This window comes from Haliotis rubra, unplaced genomic scaffold, assembly GCF_003918875.1.
Source record: "Haliotis rubra isolate DU_JTF1 unplaced genomic scaffold, ASM391887v1 Scf72, whole genome shotgun sequence".
Lineage (NCBI taxonomy): Eukaryota > Metazoa > Mollusca > Gastropoda > Lepetellida > Haliotidae > Haliotis > Haliotis rubra.
Genome location: NW_025767435.1, coordinates 1,775,239 through 1,794,345, shown reverse-complemented (window position 1 = coordinate 1,794,345; position 19,107 = coordinate 1,775,239). Strand labels below are relative to the sequence as shown.

At 39.9% G+C, this 19,107-nt stretch overlaps 1 protein-coding gene across 1 annotated transcript; it reads left to right on the top strand.

The window, feature by feature from the left end:
* The first annotated feature begins 51 nt into the window (after positions 1-51).
* LOC124259392 (FAST kinase domain-containing protein 1, mitochondrial-like) lies at positions 52-17,467 on the top strand. Its single transcript, XM_046693522.1, is given in 8 exon segments — positions 52-524; positions 526-1,397; positions 2,687-2,803; positions 4,319-4,423; positions 7,020-7,101; positions 7,859-7,973; positions 15,904-16,075; positions 16,940-17,467. Coding segments are annotated over 7 exon segments (1,695 nt in total). The 5' UTR covers positions 52-189; the 3' UTR covers positions 15,973-16,075; positions 16,940-17,467.
* Positions 17,468-19,107: the final 1,640 nt, after the last annotated feature.

Sequence of the window (19,107 nt, the reverse complement as noted above, 5' to 3'; positions counted from 1 at the left end):
TCCACATCTCGCAGACTCCATGGTTGAACTCGCAACTGTCCAGCAGACTGCTATTTAGTGTTGTCGATATGCTTCAAAAGTTGCCAAGTGTCTCCAACTCTGACATTTTAGGACATCTTCTGAGATATGTGAAGCGTCTATTCCTAATGCATTCCATACCCAAGAAGACGATATATCAATTGGTGGACTATGTGGTGTGTCAGCTTCCATATCATATTGACAGACTTGACTCAGGGGGATGTTGCTTCATGCTGTAGATGTTTAAAATTAGTTCATAGGTTTGACGGAGCAATAGCAATCGATTTGCAGAAAAGAAGCATGGACCTCTTTGAATTATCATCAGCCACAATAGAAATCAGGGATATCGTACAGGTGTGTCAGTCCTTCACTGCTCAAACACCTCATCGAGTGAAAACCCGCATCTATCCCCTGCTTCTGAGTAAAATGAAAGATGCGGATGTCTATGCTCTCTCCTCTCTAGCCGAAATATTCCTTTACGCAGAGATAGATGACAAGAATGTGATGATGGCATTTCAAAAAACAAACTTTACATCTGTTTGACAATCTAGCTACTTTCAAGGCGAGATTTCTTAAAGTTCTCAGACTCCTAGTAAGAAGGGAAGCTGAAAATGAAACCATTCGAACTGAGCTTGTGGAGAAACTCATTCAGCTCCAGGGAGATGGAGCTCTCTTTAGACGATCACTAATGTATTCCAGCACTCTCATAATCCTGTCAAATCTCAGGGATGAACTGCCAGAAAAGTTTGTAAAAAATTTACGAGCCAATATGTCTTGGCTACATCCAGAGCAGATATGCTCTATAATGATCCGGATAAAAAATCAACAATTTGTGAAACAAAATCCAAACCTTGTTCTGCAACTTCACCTCAGCCTTCAGAAACAATTGTCGGAAAAGTTAGAGACTGTGAGGGAGTTTGATATGATCAACCGAATCATCCAGGGATTGTACCTTGACAGCTCCAGCAAAGATATGACACCCCTCCAGGTACTGATGCCTCACCTGGGGCAGGTGACAAAATACTTGACCTCATCCCAAGTGTCTCCTCTTCTCGACACCCTGGAACACATTCGGTATTGTGATCCTCAGGTGTCGGAGAATTTAGAAATGTATTTTCTAGACTATGGGTGGAAGATTAGCCCAAGTATTGCAAGCAGGATTCTAGAATGGTTTGTTTTAGTCGGGTATAATCCCAAGAACATGGAGGCCTTCAGTGGAGTGTGCTCTGAGATGATGGATACCGCTCTCCGGAAGAATGATGTCCATGTTCAGGCCTCTCTTGCCCTGAACCTCTGTCGATTCCAGATCTACCCTGAGATGCAGCTCTGCCAAATGTTCAGTCTGGACTATCTGCACATGTTTGACAAGATGCGAGAAGGTTAGTGTTACCAGTGTACAAGAGTAAGCACAGGGTCTTGTTATAGCTTTCATGTTAAGATTTAATGATTTAGGGGTCCTTAGATTCAAACACTAATAGAGCAGACGTCAAGCATCTCAGGATCTCAGGTTACCATGGTTATACTAACAATGACATCCACCTATTTTGGACATATGATTGACATCAATCTTTTCCCATGTAATTGTTGATTACAATTCCTAGAAATCATTTAACACAGGTTTACGGTAATAATTATAATGGACCATCTCAACTTACAAATCACAGGTAGACTGTGGATAGTCTCCCATGGCTGGCCAGGTCAGGGACAGAAACAGATTTTTGCATGTGTGTCATAGGGCACTTGCAAACCATGATGATCTGGGTTAGTATTGGTCTCCAGCAACCCATGCTTTTCGTTAGAAGTGACTAACGTGGTTGGGTGGTCAGACACGCTGGCTTGGTTGATGCTGCATGTCATCATATCACAACTGCGTAGATTGATGTTCATGATGTTAATCACGGGATTGTCTAGACTCAATTATTTACAGACCGCTGTCATATAGGTGGAATATCGCTGAGTTCGGCATTCAGCAACAAACTAACATAGGGCAATTGCAAAAGAGTTCTTCAAAGTCTACTGTTTGGGTATTTTTGTTTGTTGGATACTTTTTATAGTTCAAAGGCAGGGACACTCTCGTTGTTATAATGCATTTTTGACAAGGGATTGATGTTATAATGCATTTTTGACAAGGGATTGATGCTTGAATTAACTGTGTCATGCATTAGTTTCATGATTTAAAGTACATGATGAAGGCAGGCTTATTCAATCTCTGAAAATATCATGCCGAACATCCTGAATATTCTCCCTGATGTTAAATCCACAGATCAGCCAGAGTTTTCTCGTGGAGATACTTTTTATGATGGTCTCATTACGGAACACGGTGTTCTGGTTCCAATGATTGGACCGTATTGTAGCAGGTCTGGATATTGTGACAATAATAATGTTATTTTTAAACTTATCCTATCTCACGGTATCCATCGCGTGAGATAAGTATATAAATATACAATTTATAGTAAAATTTTCAAATTTTTAAACTTATCCTATCTCACGGTATCCATCGCATGAGATAAGTATATAAATATAAAATTTATAGTAAAATTTTCAAATTTTTAAACTTATCCTATCTCACGGTATCCATCGCATGAGATAAGTATATAAATATACAATTTATAGTAAAATTTTCAAATTTGCTCAAACTAAGTTCCCCATCACTTTCTCTGACCATTAGGTGCCAAAAAATCTCTGGAATTGCCGATGATGCTTCTGAACCGACACATGGTGATTGACTGCCCTCAGTTGGACATCCCGTGGTTCCACAAGGACTTCTACATCCAGTATGAAAGCCGTGAGTAGCTATGTACAAGGAACTTTTATTGAATGACTTAATGGTCAACAAACACATAGTTATACAGAGGCCCAGATAAGCTGCTGCGCATTCGGTAAAAATAGGCATATAAAATTTCCAACTACGCATTGAAAAATAATTGTTGCGTACCAATTACGCATATAAAATGTTAGATACGCAAAGAGTTTATAACAAATGCGTACGGAATATATTTCTAAAAATCGCTTGCGTAATAAAAAAGACATCGATTGCTATCAAGTTGTACTGTTAGTATAGGACAAGTGCTGTACTGTCCATTTAGGATGAGTGATTTTTTATGAACTCATTTCCATTATATTTAAGTTGGTTTTGATTAGGTATGACATAGTCATAAGGCAGAACATACCGGCTAAGTAAACTTACTCAGTCACATAACACATAGGTGAGTAAAATGACTGAAATAACGCACGTTGAAAGCAGTGGGTATCGGAAAATGAAATACCCACTCAACATTAATAATACCCACTCCAAAAAAATACAGTGGGTACAGTACCCACATGAGCTAAATCTTATCTGGAGCTCTGGTTATATCCTGACCATGTTGGTCGCTGTGCATAATATACTTGATGTCTTTTCATGTAATATTTTGATGTTTCACATAACATGTCAAGTGTATATATTAATATGATGATAATTCTGGTCATTCCTGTCAAAGGTTAAGTAGTAAAAAGGAATTGCCAAACATTTGAATTAGTGTCGTGTCTGTCTGTGTCTGTTTAAGTATGTGATCTTGTGGCTGGATGGGCAAGTAATGATTGGAAATGAGGTTCAGTTGAGGGTTGTTACAGACTTGCCTATCCTTACGATTTTGGCGTAAGGCTTACTATTTTTGGTGCTAAATTACGACCTTACAATCATACTGAAATTCCTTACGACTTCTACAAATAAGTGGTAGAATACTAGATATAGACATGCCCATGCTATTTACGGAGTCATTTACGGTACATAAAGTACCGAAAACAGGAGTCGCATCAAAAACATCATAAATAAATAATCTTTGCATCTTACAGTGCTGGTAAAGTTTATTTCAAAGTGAAAGACTTTAAAAAAACGTCAATTAGATCGGCACCACATTTGACTTTTTGACTATTAAACGCTATATTAAGATTTTAACCATCTATGTTTTTCCTTTATTTCTTGACATTAACATGCCTTACTAGCAAATGCACCTGCCTTACTATTTTTTTTAGCTGACCTTACTATTTTCTTTAAAAGGGGGTAGGCAAGTCTGTTTTTATCCGAGTCAGTAATCATTAATAGTCATGTAGCTTACCCGACCAGGTGTAACCTTGGACTTTTATGGGATTGATACCTGTCATCTGAAACAGCTATCTTTTGATGTATCTGTTGTGTTTAGAAAAACTGTCTTTTAACATTTCTATGCCCTGGGAATATGAAGACAGCAGATAATGAATTCATGAAATGATGAATACTGCCTGTCACTGTTAATCATGTTGATGTATGTAATTGTTGTAGACTACAACCGGTATCCACGGAAACTGGAGTCGCTGGTTAAGGGTGCCGTAGGAGGCAGAGAGTACTACCAGACCAAGGTTTACACACCCTACCATCACTGTCTCGGTATGGACTCCATTACACAAAAACACTTTTACGTTTCAATCTAGTAAACCAATTTGGTTTTAGTGTAAGCATTCTATTTTGCTTGTATGTTTTCTTTAGGGGGTATCAGTGCAGTGCATAGACACTGTAGTTACTATATGTTGTAGCATTGTCATGAGGGGTATGAGGGTTTTATTATACCCCGCGCACTGAAGTAAAGGGGGTATATAGCGTTCACACACGGTCCGTCCGTCCCAAAACTTTGTCCGGAGCATATCTCTTAAAGTTTACATGCTAGGTTCACCAAACTTCACGAACATAGTAATCATTACCCATTGATGTGCCTTTTGCTATTTTAAAGTTTTTTCAGAATTTAGTTTTTGCTGTTTCCATGGAAACCAGACTTAGGCTGTGACTATGAGGATGTCATCTTGTCGAGACAGATCTTCCAAACTATACATGCTAGCTTCATCAAACTTGGTACACATATCAAGCATGATCCCTAGATGTAGATCCAGATATGAATTGTATTTTTGCTGTTTCCATACCCACGAAACATGACTTAGTGCCAAATATGTTGATTATTTTGTCCACACTGAGCATATCTCTTAAAGTTTACATGCTAGGTTCACCAAACAGCCTCCTACACACATGTTAATCATTACCCATTGATGTGCCTTTTGCTATTTTAAAGTTTTTCAGAATTTAGTTTTTTGCTGTTTCCATGGAAACACTAATTTAGGCTGTGACTATGAGGATGTCATCTTGTCGAGCAGATGTTCCAAACTATACATGCTAGCTTCATCAAACTTGGTACACATATCAAGCAACGATCCTAGATTTTGGGGGTAGATCCAGATATGAATTGTATTTTTGCTGTTTCCATGGAAACATGACTTAGTGCCAAATGTGTTTGATTATTTTGTCCAGAGCATATCTCTTAAAGTTTACATGCTAGGTTCATGCTAGGTACATGCAAAATGTATTTGATGGTGACCTGACCACGGCATATCATCGCAACTATACATGCTAGGTTCACCAAACTTAATACACAAGTTAATCATGACCCACAGATATGCCATGTGCTAAAAAATAGCAATCTTCATCTACGTCCATTGTGTGTAACATGAGACAGTCAAGTTCAATTACATGTCAGGTTTCCACGGAAAACACAAAAAAAACCTAGTTTCCATAAATTATTACCGTAATCAGTACATGCCAGAACTATTATCTAACATTTATATAAAGTTTAGTAGAGTCAAAGAGAAAGTCTTGTGAGCTGCTGATCCTTGTCACATTATATATATCAATATCAGTCATTTCCATGTCCCAAAGTGGGAAGCGGGGGTATGTGAGCTTTGCTCACTTCTACACTTGTGTGTCCTGTGTTAGGTTTATAAACCTAACGAGAGATGCATAAAACCCTGTATACCCCTTGTCACAATGCTACAACAAATTTATCTTACCGAATGTTTAAATCTCTCATTTTGTAAATATAACTTTAAAACAAACTGAAATTCAAGCATATATTTTACTAACATGGTACTGACTAGTAGATCCAAACCACAGGTTCATGGTTCACTCCCTGCTAGGGATGCATGCTTTATCTCTGGTGCGGGGGTACAAATGATATATTTTCCCTCGCAAAGATTTATACCTCGCTTGGGTGGTGTACGGCTGTGCACTGGGCATACATGGTGTTTCTAGTCCATTTAATGTAATATGTGGAGACATGGTTCACTGTGATCAATTAATTGATTTCATTATAGTGCATGGTCAGCCTTGATCCTGCGTAACCATTAGGGGTGACTATTGAGGGAGAAACAACTATTGCGATAGCGATAGTCTATTGCAAGTTACTATTGCGACCAACTATTGCAATAGTTATTTTCTCCTTGAATTGTCTCATTTGAAGTCATTTCCCAAAGGAATGTATAGTTTAATTGAAATACTAACAAGTTGAAGTAATCTCAGTCTCTTTTGATAACTGACTTGAAACTTCAAACCCAGATCAAGTTTGTTTGAGAGGTAATAGGGCCGGATAACTCTAAATCAAAGTGAACGAATCTGGTACTTCCTGTATTTTGTGCTGCGCAGTTATCAACGGAAGTCAATTACTAAACTATCGATAGTCACACATACTATCGATGCATCAATAGATTTCGTTTCTATTATCGATTAATTGCTGTCGGAGACTCAACAATTGCAATCCATCGATGGTTCGATGGATCGTTACACCCCTAGTAACCATGGCATTATGCTTGAAGTGTTTATTTGTATCACTGCAGTGCAGTTCATAAAACTCAAGACAAGATGTCTTTAATTGTATTATGCTAAGTTTACATCCCAGGTTGAATACAGGTGATTTGATATGTAATTTCAAAGCTTGGATGTCACATGTGGCCAAATTATTAAAGTGTTCGCTCATCACACTGAACTTTCATGTTCGATTCTACACATGACTGCTGTGTGCAGTGCAGTGTGATGCCCATTTTGGGTTTACCTGTTCTACTTCAAGAACAGTGCTTACGCTCCACAGTAGTGAAAACATTCCCTCCCTCAATGTGACAGTTATTATGTTTACACATCACATAATATGCCAGTTTTTGCAATTTAGATTTTGAGGTGTTGCTGGATGCCAGTGGTCTACCTGTGAAGCACATATCTCCGGAAGACGATGAAGACCGAGAATATCAGAGGTATACAGAACAACATATCAAAAGTCACATGAAGTCTGTTGAGACTAGAGTTTAGTGTAGGAAGTCATCCATTATTTAAAATAGGAATGAATTATTTACCAAATTCCTTGCAGAATTACTGGATTGATTTCAGTCCCTAAGGAGTAGTTTGTGTATTTTCCATAATTAAATCACAAAGTATATATATTAAATAATTCGAATTCTTAATGGTTCAGGTGAAATATCATTTCTTTTCATCATGATAGGTACGTTTCATCAGAGAAACAGTATTAGAGTTATCCCCCTTGAATGGCATCAACACCATATTTTCTGCACTTAATTTGCATTGTTGTTTTAGTTAGACTTTGACTTGAATCTGTGTTTTAAATTATAAAAGAAATATAAATTAAAAAGGAAATTTATACAAAATGTAGACTTCCAGTTAATGGAACATTCAATGTATGTAGGGCAGTAGATGTTGGCAGTAAAACTTAAAATCAACCTAAAGAGTGTACATATACTTCAAGTTTTGGGGACATCAGTGTGGTTGAAATTTAGAACTGTTTCTTTGTGAGACATGTGTGTCATACCAATTTAATGCATTCAGGCCCAAATTCAACCAGGTGATCCAGCTATACATTAGGAATATGGTGTGTTTAACTCATAAGTACAACTGGCTCTTCTTTCAAAACAAAGAATGAAATTTGGTCAGTAGCATCTAATATATATGTTTATCACTGTCAAGGTTGTTGTAAATAATAATGTCGTCTGACTTCAGGGTGGCTATTCTGTGGTATGGGAAGGACAGCTATCCCCTGAACAGCTACACTTTGGGCCACGACAAGATCAGCAAACAACGCCATCTTGAAATCCTTGGCTACAAAGTTATTCCAGTATGTATGTGGTGTATAGGGTGAAACAATGCCTTGCAATATTGCCCGGCAACATGAGATCCAAGCTTCATTTCATATTTAATTCTGTAGCACCAAGTAGTTCATAAAACTGTTGGTTACTTACACTAGTGTTAGTTGTACCCTCTCGTTTGATTGATTGAGTTTAGGTTTACGCTGCTTTTCGTCGTGACGAGCAATGCTTTAACCACTAGGCTACCCCACCACCCTTGTACCTTATCACCTAACAGAATGCATGATCTGATTAAATAATAAGTTGACCAACCAAGCCATGTAAAAGTTAGCCAGTGTTATGCAGACATAGTGGTTAACAGCAGAAACCTTTCTTTGAATAATGTGGCATTGTTTGAGGTTAATGAGTGATGTAGTGTTGGCTGAGTGTCATGAGTGATGTAGTGTTGTCTGAGTGTCATGAGTGATGTAGTGTTGGCTGAGTGCTGAGTGTCATGAGTGATGTAGTGTCTGTCTGGAGTGTCATGAGTGATGACATGATGATGTAGTGTTGTCTGAGTGTCATGAGTGATGTAGTGTTGTCTGAGTGTCATGAGTGATGTAGTGTTGTCTGAGTGTCATGAGTGATGAGTGATGTGAGAGTGCCATGATGTAGAGTGTCTGAGTGATGTAGTGTTGGTCTGTCTAAGCGTCATGAGTGATGTAGTGTTGGCTGAGTGTCATGAGTGATGTAGTGTTGTCTGAGTGTCATGAGTGATGTAGTGTTGGCTGAGTGTCATGAGTGATGTAGTGTTGTCTGAGTGTCATGAGTGATGTAGTGTTGGCTGAGTGTCATGAGTGATGTAGTGTTGGCTGGCGTCATGAGTGATGTAGTGTTGGCGTCTGAGTTGTCATGAGTGATGTAGTGTTGGCTGTCATGAGTGATGTAGTGTTGTCATGAGTGATGTAGTGTTGGCTGAGTGTCATGAGTGATGTAGTGTTGGCTGAGCGTCATGAGTGATGTAGTGTTGTCATGAGTGATGTAGTGTTGTCTGAGTGTCATGAGTGATGTAGTGTTGGCTGAGCGTCATGAGTGATGTAGTGTTGGCTGAGCGTCATGAGTGATGTAGTGTTGGCTGAGCGTCATGAGTGATGTAGTTGTCTGGAGTGTCATGAGTGATGTAGTGTTGGCTGAGTGTCATGAGTGATGTAGTGTTGGCTGAGTGCCATGAGTGATGTAGTGTTGGCTGCCATGACCGATAGTGTTGGCTGAGAGCATCATGAGTGATGTAGTGTTGTCATGAGTGATGTAGTGTTGTCATGTCATGAGTGATGTTGGCTGAGTGTCAGGAAGTGATCAGTGTTGTCTGGCGCCATGAGTGATGTAGTGCTGGCTGTGTGTGAGTGATCAGTGCCGTGAGTGATGTAGTGTTGCTGAAAGTGTCATGAGTGATGTAGTGTTGGCTGAGCGTCATGAGTGATGTAGTGTTGGCTGAGTGTCATGAGTGATGTAGTGTTGGCTGAGTGTCATGAGTGATGTAGTGTTGTCTGAGTGTCATGAGTGATGTAGTGTTGTCTGAGCGTCATGAGTGATGTAGTGTTGGCTGAGTGTCATGAGTGATGTAGTGTTGGCTGAGGCGTCATGTCAGCGAGTAGCAGTTGGTGAGCCGATGAGTGATGTAGTTTGGCTGAGTGTCATGAGTGATGTAGTGTTGGCTGAGTAGTCATGTCATGAGTGATGTAGTGTTGGCTGAGCGTCATGAGTGATGTAGTGTTGGCTGAGTGTCATGAGTGATGTAGTGTTGGCTGAGTGTCATGAGTGATGTAGTGTTGTCTGAGTGTCATGAGTGATGTAGTGTTGGCTGAGTGTCATGAGTGATGTAGTGTTGGCTGAGTGTCATGAGTGATGTAGTGTTGTCTGAGTGTCATCTCGCTGATTGGTCCATCAAAATAGTCCTAGCCAATCACAAAAGATGTTAGTTTCCAACCTATTTTTTAAGTAAAGCTAGCTACATCTATTTATCGGAGGCGGTCTAGTATAATTTTACTATCAAGACTTTGGAAGGAGATGGATATAGCATAAAAATTTGAATCGATAAAGTTTTAAAAGGAATCAATACATAAGCATGTATCGGCGTATCGTATCGTCAGTAAAATGTATCGATGCATCAATACATTCGTATCGCGACACCCTACTTCATTTCTTATTTAATTCTGTAGCACCAAGTACAGTCAAATCCGATGGAGTCGAATGCGGCTGGGGACCAAGTAATAGAATTCGACTTATCGATGTATTCGAGACATAGGTATGTCTATGAGGGTAGGAAAAAAAAGATGATCCATTCCTAATTCCTCCACCTAAGCATTTGTTTACCTAATGATTTCCCTATCACTAATAGGGGCACCTTATCAGTTCCAGTCCTGATTAGCACAGACAGGGATTTCCGTAAAATCCACTAATCTGCCTTTTGAACTCCTTTTCGTCAATGGCGGAAAGGTGTGAGCAGCTGGTTTGTTAATTGGATCAGTTTGCTACACCAATCAGCGTCTCATTGACTGACTTACGGCTTATGTATACAAGATTGCTGTTGTTTGAATCTCATGGGACCAAATTTCCTTCTCGAGGTCATCGCGTGTGTGTGTATTTATGAAGGCGAATTCATGTAACCGAAATCAAATGATGACAACTATAACAGGGAATGGTTGGGACCGACAGGTACTGCCGAGTTATGCATAATATTCAGAGACACGGCATTCGACTCATTGGGATTTGACTGTAGTTCATAAAACTGTGGTTTACTTACGCTAGTGTTAGTTGTACCCTCTCATTTGATTGATTGAGTTTAGTTTTATGCCGCTTTAGCAATATTCCAACAATATCACATCAGGGGACACCAGAAATGGGCTTCACATTGTACCCATGTGGGGTTAAAGGGGAAGTGTACACTAATAAATCACATTTATTCTTATGTGAATCAAAGTGAACTGTTTTAATTAGTTAATACCAATGTTTGAAAATATACACTTATTTTTCTTACAATATAAGTATAACCCTCAAAATAAGTGCTGAAATGTTATGCCAATATGAGGTATTTGTTTGCCGAGGTAAACAGGCCAGAGTTACCGCCCTTTGATTATGACGTAATTGGTGCCACTTGATTTTAAACTGGTCTCCTGTCTAGTCCAAAATCCAAAGATAATAATACTGATATTAATCACTTGAAAAAAAAATTTTGTGAAAATACGAAGAAGCATAAGAACAGAAAATGTAAGCAGCATGACGGATTGATCGCGGTGTATTTTCATTCATAACCTCGCCCAATGAAAATACCAAATATGTATAACAATGTTGACGTCCGTGATGACATCACTATCGGAAGCGACTTTTTCAAAATGGCGCGGTTCACTGACACGAAAGTACCGGAGTTTTCGAAGGAAATTTTCGTTGTTTCAAGCAACATATATGCATAAATGCGACATGAAAGTAGTCCAAAACCTCTGCCAGTCTGCTGGTTGTTATTTTCTTTTGTTTTCATTGTGACCAAGGGAAATAGTCAGAAATTAAGAGAAGTACCGCCATCAAGCAGCGGAGTTTGCGCCAGTTATGGCGCCATGCTTCAAAAAACTATAATATGTTGTGATGAATCTAGAAAATCATTGAATACACCTGTTTTATTTAACTATCGCTTGCTACGATACCTTTCCCATGCATGTTCTAAAACTAATGAGCAATTGTATGCAACAAGTAGGCTTAACGGATACACAGTGTCACATCTGAGATTGGCTTTGTATACATTTCAAACAAGTATTCTTTCACAGCGCATCTCATATCCTCGATATATTTCGCTAGATTTCACTGAAACACTTCAGATCGGTGATGTGTCCATTTGTCAGTTTATTTTGACTGTATGAGGAATTTCAGGGTATCATGTAAGGAAGATGGTGTTGAATTTTATGGGATCTAAACATAACCGACATACATGTGACGGATTTTATAAACACTATGTAATATGACTGAAAATTCACTTTGACGCTTATGCGATTTCCAAAACGTTCTCAGCGATTCTCGGGTTCATTGATAATGTTTCAGAACGAGCATTGGTGATTCGATCATACAACAACAAACATAACGCTGATCACAATGATCACGCTCTTTTCTTTTAAATTCAATCGTCCCAGTAAAATTTGACATTTGAATTAAGACATACCATAAATTACGCGAAAACGCAGTGAATGGTGATTTAGTAATGTGTCAAAACTGGCGAGATTTACGGTGCATGTAATTTTCAGTAAATTTTATCTACAATGAGCGGATGATATCATAGAAAACGAATTTCAAATAGTGTTCAAAACTGCACATTGCATTTATCTGCGTGATGTATTTGGATATGTACTCATCGATATCAAAGTGAATTAGGTGGAAGAGGAGTGACATATCGCACGATTTATGTAAGAACTTTAGTAACAAACGTAGAATGCCGCACATTCAACGATGGCAAGCAAGATATAGTTCATATACGCTTTTAGGTTTCATGAAAAGAGATACTGTTGGAAAGGCTTACCGACTCAGGTTGAATATGTTATACAATTAGGTTACGTGGTAACACATTTAGTACAATGTATACGCTTTTTCAAACTGCAACGCCATTACAGTGTAGAACTGACCACATGCCAGCTGACGGCCAGGCAACAGGTGGATTAAAACAGTAGCCTGCGATCGAGACACAAGAACCACACCTATACCTGCACCACGGAAATGGGTCTAATAAGGTCTGACGACGCCATTCGCTTATCATTTGGGCACCAATGACGCCATTTCCAAGGGACATAAGCCATGGTGTGTTTATTGTGGACATAGAACTCTTGGTTAATGTTGAAAATATGAATTGATATAACGCATAAATAATAAATTAGTTACTTATGATATATGTACGGGTTTGGATATAAAACGATTTGATAAACACTTTTATGAAGAAAAAGTGCAAGACAAAAGGTTAATTTTCGTGGTACACTTGCCCTTTAAATGTAGCGTTGTCTGAGTGTCAGCTCATATGTTGGCACGTGCATGATGCGTTGGCTGTGTATGTGTGTCAGCGATGATGTGTTGGCTCAGGCTGCTTGTACTAGCCCAGACTGAAGCTGGTTTTATAGTGATGTAGCCCACTGAGATATGAGTGATGTAGTGAAGCATGAATACCCCAGTCCAGACACATGTATACTGACTCGAGCCGACCAGTGTTGTTGTACCCATTAATGCCGAGCCAGGCAGGGACCAACAAGCTACCATGATTTTAACGTCTTTTGGTATGGCTGAGTGTCATGGGGATCGTGAGTGTTGGCTGACCTTCTGTGATGTAGTGTTGGCTGACACTCTAACCACTAGTGTGTTGGCGGAGGCAGTCCTAGCGTTGTCTGAGTGTCATGAGTGATGTAGTGTTGTCTGAGTGTCATGAGTGATGCTAGTGTGAGTGATGTAGTGCTGGCTGTCATGGCGATGATGTGATGTAGTGTAGTGTTGGCTGAGCATTGTCAGTGTCATGAGTGATGTAGTGTTGGCTGAGTGATGTAGTGTTGTCTGATGTCATGAGTGATGTGAGTGACAGTGTTAGCTGAGTGTCATGAGTGATGTAGTGTTGTCTGTCATGAGTGATGTAGTTGGCTGTCATGAGTGATGTAGTGTTGTAATGAGTGATGAGTGATGTAGTTGTCATGAGTGATGTAGTGTTGGCTGAGTGTCATGAGATGATGCTGAGTGTCATGAGTGGATGTAGTGTTGGCTGAGTGTCATGAGTGATGTAGTGTGTATGTCTGAGTGTCATGAGTGATGTAGTGTTGTCTGAGTGTCATGAGTGATGTAGTGTTGTGAGTGATGTAGTGTTGGCTGAGCGTCATGAGTGATGTAGTTTTGGCTGAGTGTCATGAGGTGAGTGATGTAGTGATTGTCTGAGTCATGAGTGATGTAGTGTTGTCAGTCATGAGTGATGTAGTGTGTTGGCTGAGTGTAATGAGTGATGAGTGATGAAGTGTTGTCTGTGCTGAGTGTCAGTGAGATGATGCAGTGAGTGTTAGTGGTCTGAGTGTCATGAGTGATGTAGTGTTGGCTGAGTGTCATGAGGCTGAGTGATGTAGTGTTGGCATGAGATGTAGTGTTGGCTGAGTGTGAGTGATGTAGTGTTGGCTGAGTGTCATGAGTGATGTAGTGTTGGCTGTCATGAGTGATGCAGTGTTGTAATGAGTGATGAGTGTCATGAGTGATGTAGTGTTGGCTGAGTGTGATGAGTGATGTAGTGTTGTCTGAGTGTCATGAGTGATGTAGTTGTTGGCTGAGTGTCATGAGTGATGTAGTGTTGTAATGAGTGATGTAGTGTTGTCATGAGTGATGTAGTGTTGGCTGAGTGTCATGAGTGATGTAGTGTTGTCTGAGTGTCATGAATGATGTAGTGTTGGCTGAGTGTCATGAGTGATGTAGTGTTGTCTGAGTGTCATGAGTGATGTAGTGTTGGCTGAGTGTCATGAGTGATGTAGTGTTGTCTGAGTGTCAGGAGTGATGTAGTGTTGGCTGAGCGTCATGAGTGATGTAGTGTTGTCATGAGTGATGTAGTGTTGGCTGAGTGTCATGAGTGATGTAGTTTTGGCTGAGTGTCATGAGTGATGTAGTGTTGTACTGAGTATATGTGTTTGTAATGAGTGATGTAGTTGGCTGAGTCATGAGTGATGTAGTGTTGGCTGAGTGTCATGAGTGATGTAGTGTTGGCTGAGTGTCATGAGTGATTTAGTGTTGTCTGAGTGTCATGAGTGATGTAGTGTTGCCTGAGTGTCATGAGTGATGTAGTGTTGGCTGAGTGTCATGAGTGATGTAGTGTTGTAATGAGTGTAATGAGTGATGTAGTGTTGGCTGAGTGTCATGAGTGATGTAGTGTTGGCTGAGCGTGATGAGTGATGTAGTGTTGTCTGAGTGTCATGAGTGATGTAGTTTTGGCTGAGTGCCGTGAGTGATGTAGTGTTGGCTGAGTGTCATGAGTGATGTAGTGTTGGCTGAGAGTCATGAGTGATGTAGTGTTGGCTGAGTGCCATGAGTGATGTAGTGTTGGCTGAGTGTCATGAGTGATGTAGTGTTGGCTGAGTGTCATGAGTGATGTAGTGTTGTCATGAGTGATGTAGTGTTGGCTGAGTGTCAGGAGTGATGTAGTGTTGTCTGAGTGTCATGAGTGATGTAGTGTTGGCTGAGTGCCATGAGTGATGTAGTGTTGGCTGAGTGTCATGAGTGATATAGTGTTGGCTGAGTGCCGTGAGTGATGTAGTGTTGTCGTTAGTGATGTAGTGTTGTCTGAGTGTCAGGAGTGATTTAGCTGTAGGTAGCTGTTGTGCGGCATGGCATTGGCTGAGCGTAATGATACAGAACTGGTTGAGCGATGTGGTTTGGTTGAGTGTAATGAATGATATGGCATTGGTTGAGCAATATGGCGTAGGTTGAGCATTATGAATGATATGGCATTGGTTGAGCAATATGGCGTTGGTTGAGTGTAATGAATGATATGGCATTGGTTGAGCAATATGGAGTCAGTGGAGCATTATGAATGATATGACATTGGTTGAGCAATATGGCGTAGGTGGAGCATTATGAATGATATAGCATTGGTTGAGCAATATGGCATTGGTTGAGTGTAATGAATGATATGACATTGGTTGAGCAATATGGCGTTGGTGGAGCATTATGAATGATATGACATTGGTTGAGCAATATGGCGTTGGTTGAGTGTAATGAATGATATGACATTGGTTGAGCAATATGGCGTAGGTGGAGCATTATGAATGATATGACATTGGTTGAGCAATATGGTGTCAGTGGAGCATTATGAATGATATGGCATTGGTTGAGCAATATGGCGTCAGTGGAGCATTATGAATGATATGGCATTGGTTGAGCAATATGGCGTTGGTGAAGTACCGGTATAATGTTTGTGCTTATTTCTGTTCCCAGGTGCCATATTATGAATGGCAGTCGATGGGAGACAACAGAGAATACCTGAGGAGGAACATACAGCAATAGTCAAGCCATGTTCCTGCATCTGTGGACTCAAACAATTCTCGGGATACTTGATCACCGACATCACTTTCCACACATATTGTATACAGTTGTGTTAAAGTCAACTATAGTTTGGCATGAAATGCACGTGGACCCGTTATTTTGTAAATATCTCTTCATCCAATGACCCAATCGATCTCAAACTGTGCAAGTGGATGTTTTGTCAGACAACCTAATCACATTGTAAATCACCGATTTTATGCATTTGTATTAAAGAATCTGTCTATGTAACTGTCAACAAAATAAACAGAAGGCTTGCAGAGGGAGGGAGCCATTGACCTGTAACAGCGGCAGTGTTGGGTCATAAAGGTCAACGTTCGTCAATGTAGGTCAGCTATGCTGATGACCCTGATGTCAAAAGAATCTAACTTTGGATGCCTACCTTTTTGTACAAGGTTTTGTTTATTGTTTGTTGGTTTATTTTTCACAATTGTTAGCACGATGTTCTTTTTCATGCCAAGAGCAAAAGTTGTATGTTTCATGTAATCCGACACCTTATAAAGCGGTTTGCCACGTTTGCTCTCTTTTTAAAAAAAATTAAACACATTGCTAATTAAACGTTTAGCATCATCTAAATGAGCTTTCATGATGACAGCTAGAAGTAGTCAATGTGAATGATCCAAACGGTCTATCACTGTGCAGTGCACAGGTAACTATCATGAACTGCACGTGCATTTACCTTTATGACCCAACACTACCGCTGTTACAGGTCATTGGCTCCCTCCCTCTGCAAGCCTTCTGCGTTCTGCTGTTTATTTTGTTGACAGTTACATAGACAGATTCTTTAATACAAATGCATAAAATCGGTGATTTACAATGTGATTAGGTTGTCTGACAAAACATCCACTTGCACAGTTTGAGATCGATTGGGTCATTGGATGAAGAGATATTTACAACAAACCGGGTCCACATGCATTTCATGCCAAACTATAGTGTCTAGTCAAGGGCCTGTTCAAGTTCTCCTTGTGTATGGAGAGTATAACTGCTGATATTTTACAGGAAATCTGATGCAACTGTCTGATCCCAGTCAGGACCTATGTGAGACAGTGGCACGAACTCCTCCACCCTGTCACCAGAAACTGGATCCTGAAATTCTGACTTTACATACCAGTATATGTTGCAGTGGTCTTTCACAATAGAAAGAAATGGCAATATCACCGTACTGAAATAGCAAGTAGATTTATGGTGACCTTGAGTTCAGAAATGTCCAAGCTCAGGAGCAAAATGAATAGTGGTAAATGAAGCAGGATTTCTTATCATCAGAATGGAGATTTGAGACACTTAGAAATTCACAGAAGAGTTTCCAGTTATGTGCTATCATAAAATTACAAAATAAATATTATAAATGACCTTGACTGTTTCCCCAGCCTTTGAAAATGTTGGACTTGCCATTGCTGTGTTATCCATACTGCCAAATGTGATGTGATGTTTTAGAAATAAATACCATTTTATTTTTGTAGGTTTTTTATTTCGTCTGTTTCATTATTGCCGAACAAAAAGGATCTTTCAGTTACAATAATTTCTAAATATGAAAGCAGGAACAGAAATGGAGTGGACATGGGTAGGCCAGTGGTGCAGTGTGCCAGGTGCTTGGCCTCACACCAGAGGTTTAAGTCCTCAAAATACATCCTTTCGGGTGTCCTACAATGCAACAAAAATGTCAGTAATGATGGTCTGTAGTTTGTATCTGGAGCAGGCGACCAGTGTAAAATCTTGTGAAGATCCGAGTTAGAACTTATCTTCAGCAACCCATGCTTATCTCCCTTTGTGAGGTTATCGGTTTGAATTTGTCGCCATGCTTGTTGCAAGAGGTGACTGCCTGGATCAGGTGTTCCACCTCATTGACTTAATTGATGCACCTAGTAGTATCCCAACAGCATAACCTGATGTGTATGTCAATAACTAGATTGTCTTGATTACTTACACTGACTGACTGACTGAGTTTGGTTTTACGCCGCTTTTAGCAATATTCCAGCAACATCACGGCGGGGGACACCAGAAATGGGCTTCACACATTGTGCCCATGTGGGGAATCGAACCCGGGTCTTCGGCGTGACGAGCCAACGCTTTAACCATTAGGCTACCCCACCGCCCCCTTGATTACTTACAGAACATGGGTGGGGTACCCTTGTTGTCAGAGCGTTCACTTGCCATACTGACGATTTGGGTTCGATTTCAATAGGTACAATGTGTGAAGCCAATTTCTGGTGACCCCCCTCTGACATTAGAATATTGTTGCATAAAACCTCACTCACTCACTCACTCAGAACATACAGCGGGCATATTACCCAGTCCAACAAACTGGTCAAATTCACAAGCATCACAATATCACAACATTGTTGAGTTTCACAAGGGTTCGTGCAATGGGGTCCAAGTGAGGCCATCCTCTTTCAGGCTGCTTCACTCTGCTTCTCAAGCTTAAAACACAACAAAAAAAACAGCAAAAGAAATGTTAAAGCACCTTGCTGCACAAACGGGATAATTCTGTTCATACAATCCTTAACCTTGCCTTGCTTTAGGAAATAATAACAGTACACCTTTGCACATCCAGTATTTTCTTCCTAAAGTGTTGAAACATACATATTCTTTCACACACTCAATACACCAATGAGAAGATTTCCATGACTAATTACTTATGGAAGCATGCCTGTAACCCATGAAGTTTGCTGCTGGAGTCGTGCACTCCCTGACTCTGTATGCTAGTAACTATATTTTCTCTCTTGGCAACTCTTTGTTGTCAATATGTAACCAGCCTTAACATGGAGTTGTGTACTCCCTGTCTTTGTATACCTATCTGAAATGAATAAAAATCTAAAAAAAATATTAAAAAATTACTTATGGAAGAAATATGACAAACTGCTGTTATCAGCACAAGTTTGTTTGTTTGTTTGTTTGGGAAGACCACCAGGGTACCATCCCAAGCTATACATAGTATCAAGCTGGAGCAACTGTTCCAGGGTGTTTACTGTTCAAACCTTTGTGGCATAAACAGTTCTAAGATTTACATGCAGCTTGACATTGATGTTGAAAAAGGGACAAGAAGACTCTTATATGATCTTACACTGTCTGCATCAGAGCTTGTCCTTTGGATAACACTAA